Source organism: Penaeus vannamei, chromosome 2 (assembly GCF_042767895.1).
Source record: "Penaeus vannamei isolate JL-2024 chromosome 2, ASM4276789v1, whole genome shotgun sequence".
Lineage (NCBI taxonomy): Eukaryota > Metazoa > Arthropoda > Malacostraca > Decapoda > Penaeidae > Penaeus > Penaeus vannamei.
This window is the reverse complement of record NC_091550.1, coordinates 5,900,466-5,905,465: the sequence shown is the minus strand read 5'-3', so window position 1 is coordinate 5,905,465 and position 5,000 is coordinate 5,900,466. Positions and strand designations below refer to the sequence as shown.

At 46.6% G+C, this 5,000-nt stretch overlaps 1 protein-coding gene across 1 annotated transcript in view; it reads left to right on the top strand.

Annotated features, from left to right (window-relative positions):
• The window catches only part of LOC113820838 (sodium-dependent nutrient amino acid transporter 1), a gene marked incomplete at its 3' end in the record, with an annotated part of 18,136 nt that extends 13,305 nt beyond the window's left edge, over positions 1–4,831 (top strand). Inside the window, 5 exon segments of the mRNA XM_070129183.1 lie at positions 949–1,207; positions 2,835–3,051; positions 3,363–3,636; positions 3,801–4,313; positions 4,597–4,831. Coding sequence (XP_069985284.1) covers positions 949–1,207; positions 2,835–3,051; positions 3,363–3,636; positions 3,801–4,313; positions 4,597–4,831 — 1,498 coding nt within the window.
• Positions 4,832–5,000: the final 169 nt, after the last annotated feature.

The following is a 5,000-nucleotide window of genomic DNA, read 5'->3' as shown; positions in this document are numbered from 1 at the left end:
GGTTTTGTTTTGTTTTTTTGCTGTTTTGTGAGCGGGTATTCTTCTGCCTCCTCACGTGTACTTACAAAACACCTTTGTCTTTATAATGTCAATTTCTTTGCTGTCACACAATCCATAAAAGGAATCATATCAGTAAGAGCAACTTCAACAACCCCACCACGCTAAACCCACCTCACCCCCCCAATAACCCTACTACACCAAACCCAGTACAACCCCCTCAAGAACTCACTCTAACCCCACCTCAACCCTTCCCCAAGAACCTACACCAACCCCCATCCCCCCCGGAACCCACACTAACCCCACCTCCACCCCTTCCCCCAAGAACCCACACCAACCCCAAGCCTCCCCCAAGAACCCACACTAACCACCCCCCTTCCCAACCCCCAAGAACCCACACTAACCCCACCTCCACCCCTTCCCCCAAGAACCCACACCAACCACCCCCCTCCCACCCCCAAGAACCCACACCAACCACACTCCTTCCCCCGAGAACCCACACCAACCACCCCCCTCCCACCCCCAAGAACCCACACCAACCACACCCCTTCCCCCAGGAACCCACACCAACCCCCCCTCCCCCCCCCCACCAACCCCACCATTCCCCCCCACCTCCACCCCACCAAAGAACCCACTCTAACCCCCCCTTCCCTCCCACCCCCAAGAACCCACACCAAACCCCTCCCACCCCCAAGAACCCACACCAACCCCCCCTTCCCCCCCCACCAACCCCCCCATTCCCCCCCACCCCCCAACCCCCAAAGAACCCACTCTAACCCCCCCTTCCCTCCCACCCCCAAGAACCCACACCAACCGCCCCCCTTCCCTCCCACCCCCAAAGAACCCACACCAACCCCCCTTCCCCCCCCACCACCAACCCCCCCATCCCCCCACCCCCCCCAACCCCCAAAGAACCCCCTCTAACCCCCCCCCTTCCCCTCCCACCCCCAGACGGACACCCGGCCCGCGCGCGAGCAGTGGTCCAACGGCCACGAGTTCCTCCTCTCCTGCATCTCCATGGCGGTCGGCGTCGGCAACGTGTGGCGCTTCCCCTTCGTGGCTCTGGACAACGGCGGCGGCGCGTTCCTCATCCCGTATATCTTCGTGCTGGTGTTCATCGGGAAGCCGCTCTACTACATGGAGTTCTGCCTCGGCCAGTTCGCCTCCTACGGCTCGGTGAAGGTGTGGGAGATCTCGCCGGCGTTTCGAGGTTTGATATGGTTTGAAGGGAGAGCGGGTTCAAAAAAGTAGAAAGAAAAAATCAGATCTTAGTTTTTTTTTGTTTTTTTTTTTTTGGGGGGGGAGGGGTTGGCATAGTTTGAAGGGAGAGGGGTTCAAAAAAGAAAAAAGAAAAAGATGAAAACAAATCTTAGCTTGTTTATTGTTTTTTTTTTTTTTTTTTTTTTTTTTTTTGTTAGTTTGACATGGTCAAATCTTAAAGCGTTTTAAGCAGGGAACGGTACAGCGCTTGGCAAGAATTCTTGCCAAGCGCTCCCCTGCTTAAAACGCTTTTAGTTTTTTTGTTTTTTGTTTCTGTTTTTGGTCATTTCATATCTTGGAGTTTTTTTTCGGGGGGGGAGTAATCATTTCAAGTTTTTGAGATACGTATTTTTATGTGTTTGTTTGTGTGCGAGGGCCGGATTAAGGTTAAGTTTGACTCTTTCAATGGTACCTCTTTCGGTCTTATAACGGTACCTTGTTGATATCAAACAATGAAAAATACGTCTCCCTGCCCCTTCCTGTTAATATGACATTCTATAAAGATCTTTGGAGAGGGATAGAGAGGGAGAAAGAGAGAGAGAAAGAGAGTGAGAGAGAGAGAGAGAGAGAGAGAGAGAGAAAAGAAAGAGAAAAAGAGAGAGAGTGTGAGATAGAGACAGAGAGATGAGAGAGAGAGACATAGACAGAGAGAGAGTGAGAGAGAGAGAGAGAGGCAGACAGACAGAGGAGGGAAGGGAGGGAGGGGGGAGGCATATAGACAACAATAAGGAAAAGGAGATTGATATTCGTTTCCACACCATCTTGAAGTTTCGTCACCTTGTCAGGCAGACTGTTAAACAATTTGTGTTTATGTATGTGTGGGTGGGTGGGTGTGTGTATGGGTGTGTGTGTGTGTGTGTTTATATAAATGCATGTATGCATGAATGTGTGTGTATATGTATGTATATACATAATATGTATATATATATATATATATATATATATATATATATATATATATATATATATATATATATATATATATGTATGGATAGATAGATAGATAGATAGATATAGATATAGATAGATAGATAGATATAGATATATATAGATATATATAATTATATATATGTATACATATACATATAAATATAAATATATATATATATATAGATAGATAGATAGATAGATAGATAGATAGATAGATAGATAGATATATATATATATATATATATATATATATATATATATATATATATATATATATATATATATATGTATATATATATGTAAATATATGTATATATATATATATATGTATATATATATATATATATATAGATATATGTATATATATACATATCTATATATATTTATATATATACATATATATATGTATATATATATATATATATATATATATATATATATGTATATACATATATATATATATACATATATATATATATATATATATATATATATATATATATATATATTTACAGTATATCTCCTTAATTTCCAGGAGGCAGAAGTGACACATAAAGTCACCGAAAGAGGGCTAGCGAGCCTGACCATGCATGCGCTCACCACATCATTTCCTTAAATCAACATCACTTAATTCTCACACGCGACAGGCATTGGCTACGGACAGGCCATATCAACCTGGGCCGTGTCTACCTTCTACGTGACTCTGATGGCCCTCTGCGTCTTCTACTTCTTCGCCTCCTTCAAGTCGGTCCTGCCCTGGTCCCTCTGCGGCGTCTGGGCGGCCGAGGAGTGCGTGGATTCCGCGAGGAACGTCACCTTCGGGAGGAACACGTCCTACGTCACGGCGGCGGAGGAGTACTTCGTGTAAGGCCCTGGATTTGGTGGCTTGAGATCTCTCTTTATTACTATTTATATACTGTGTATCATATGAGATATACGATGTGTATGTATGATTGTATATAGGCATATATGTATATCAATCTATTTATATTTGTATTCATATTCATATAAATTTTCTCCGATACACAATTTCAGTAACATGAACATCTGACAATACTTTAGAATGCATTTGTTATTATTTTATTTATTTTTTGCAAGTTCCATACTCCATAAAACCCTGTATGATGTGACCACACGCCAGCCCCTAATACTTCCCTCCCTGCATCTTCCTCCAGCAAGGAGGTGCTGCAGACCGATCCCCTGGGGCTCCAGAGCGGCCTGGGAGCTCCCGAGTGGCGCCTCTCCCTGTGCCTGCTCTTCTCGTGGCTCCTGCTCTTCGTGGTGCAGTGCAAGGGCGTGAAGAGCTCTGGCAAGGCCGCCTACTTCACCGCCCTGTTCCCTTACGTGGTCCTCTTCATCATGCTGGGGCGGGGCGTGACCTTGCCCGGCGCTTCGAAGGGGATCCTGTTCTTCATCACGCCCCGCTGGGAAAAGCTCTTGGAGCCAGGGGTGAGGGCGGCGTGACGTGGATGCGTTTCATGTGGTTGGATGATTTTTGTTGATTTGTTATTGGTTGTTGTTGGTTTTTCAGTGAAGACAATATTGGGGTGTGCGGGATGGAGCACCGATGTGGAGTAGATGTGGGTTGAGTCATGACCGTTTGTTTCGTCCAGGTGTGGTACGCGGCGGTCGACCAGGCCTTCTTCAGCCTCTCCGTGGGCTTCGGCGTGATCATCATGCTGGCCTCCTACAACGACTTCCGCCACAACGTCTACCGCGACGCCACCATCATCTCCTTCGCCGACACCTTCACGTCGCTCCTCGCTGGCTTCACCATCTTCGCCATCCTGGGCCACCTCGCGGAGCTCCTGGGGGTGGAGGTCCAGGACGTGGTCAAGGGCGGGGGGACGTCCCTGGCCTTCGTGAGCTACCCGGACGTCCTGGCGCGGTTCCAGTACGTCCCCCAGCTGTTCTCGGTGCTGTTCTTCCTCATGCTGTTCACCCTGGGGGTAGGAAGCGCCGCCGCATACAACGGTTGCGTCATCACCGTCATCTGCGACCAGTTCCCGCACGTGAAGCGGTGGCTGGTGACGTTGGGCGTGTGCGTGGTCGGATTCTTCGTCGGGCTCCTGTACGTGACGCCTCAGGGCCAGCACATCCTCACTCTCGTCAACCACTACGGAGGCGTAAGCACTTCCTCTTTCATGCCTTTCCAGAAAATATTTTTCTTTATTTATTTCTTTTTCTTTCTTTCTTTCTTTCTTTTTTTCTTTTCTTTCCTTATTTATTTATTTATTTATTTATTTATTTCATTTTCTTTCCTTCTTTCTTTCCTGCTCTCTTTTTCCTTCTTTCCTTCTTTCTTTCTTTCTTTCCTTCCTCTTTTGAGATTTTGAGAACAAGGACTCAACAGAAACGACAACGAAAAAACACCTTCTCTCAGACCCTCCTCTCCCCCCTCTCCTGCAGGGCGTGTCCATCATCTTCCTCATGATCCTGGAGCTCGTGGCGGTCATGTGGGTCTACGGCTTCTCCAACTTCATCAGGGACATCGAGTTCATGTTGAAGAGGAAGACGGGACTCTACTGGAAAATCTGCTGGATCTTCTTCAACCCCATTTTCCTCGGCGTGGTCTTCGTCTACAGTCAGATCGTGGCCAAACCTCTTACGTACGGGGCCTACGTCTTCAGTTCCTTCGAGACGGGTGAGCTCGTCTTCCGTCGTTCGCCTTTCTGGTCGGGGAAGAGATCGGGTTCCTGGGTTAAATGGATGAGGAGGCTTACTTATTTCATGTAGCGTCTTGTTGATTTGCTGTTAATTCTATTTTCTACAGCATAGAGATGATAGTTTTTTTTCTAGTGTTTCTCTCGGGG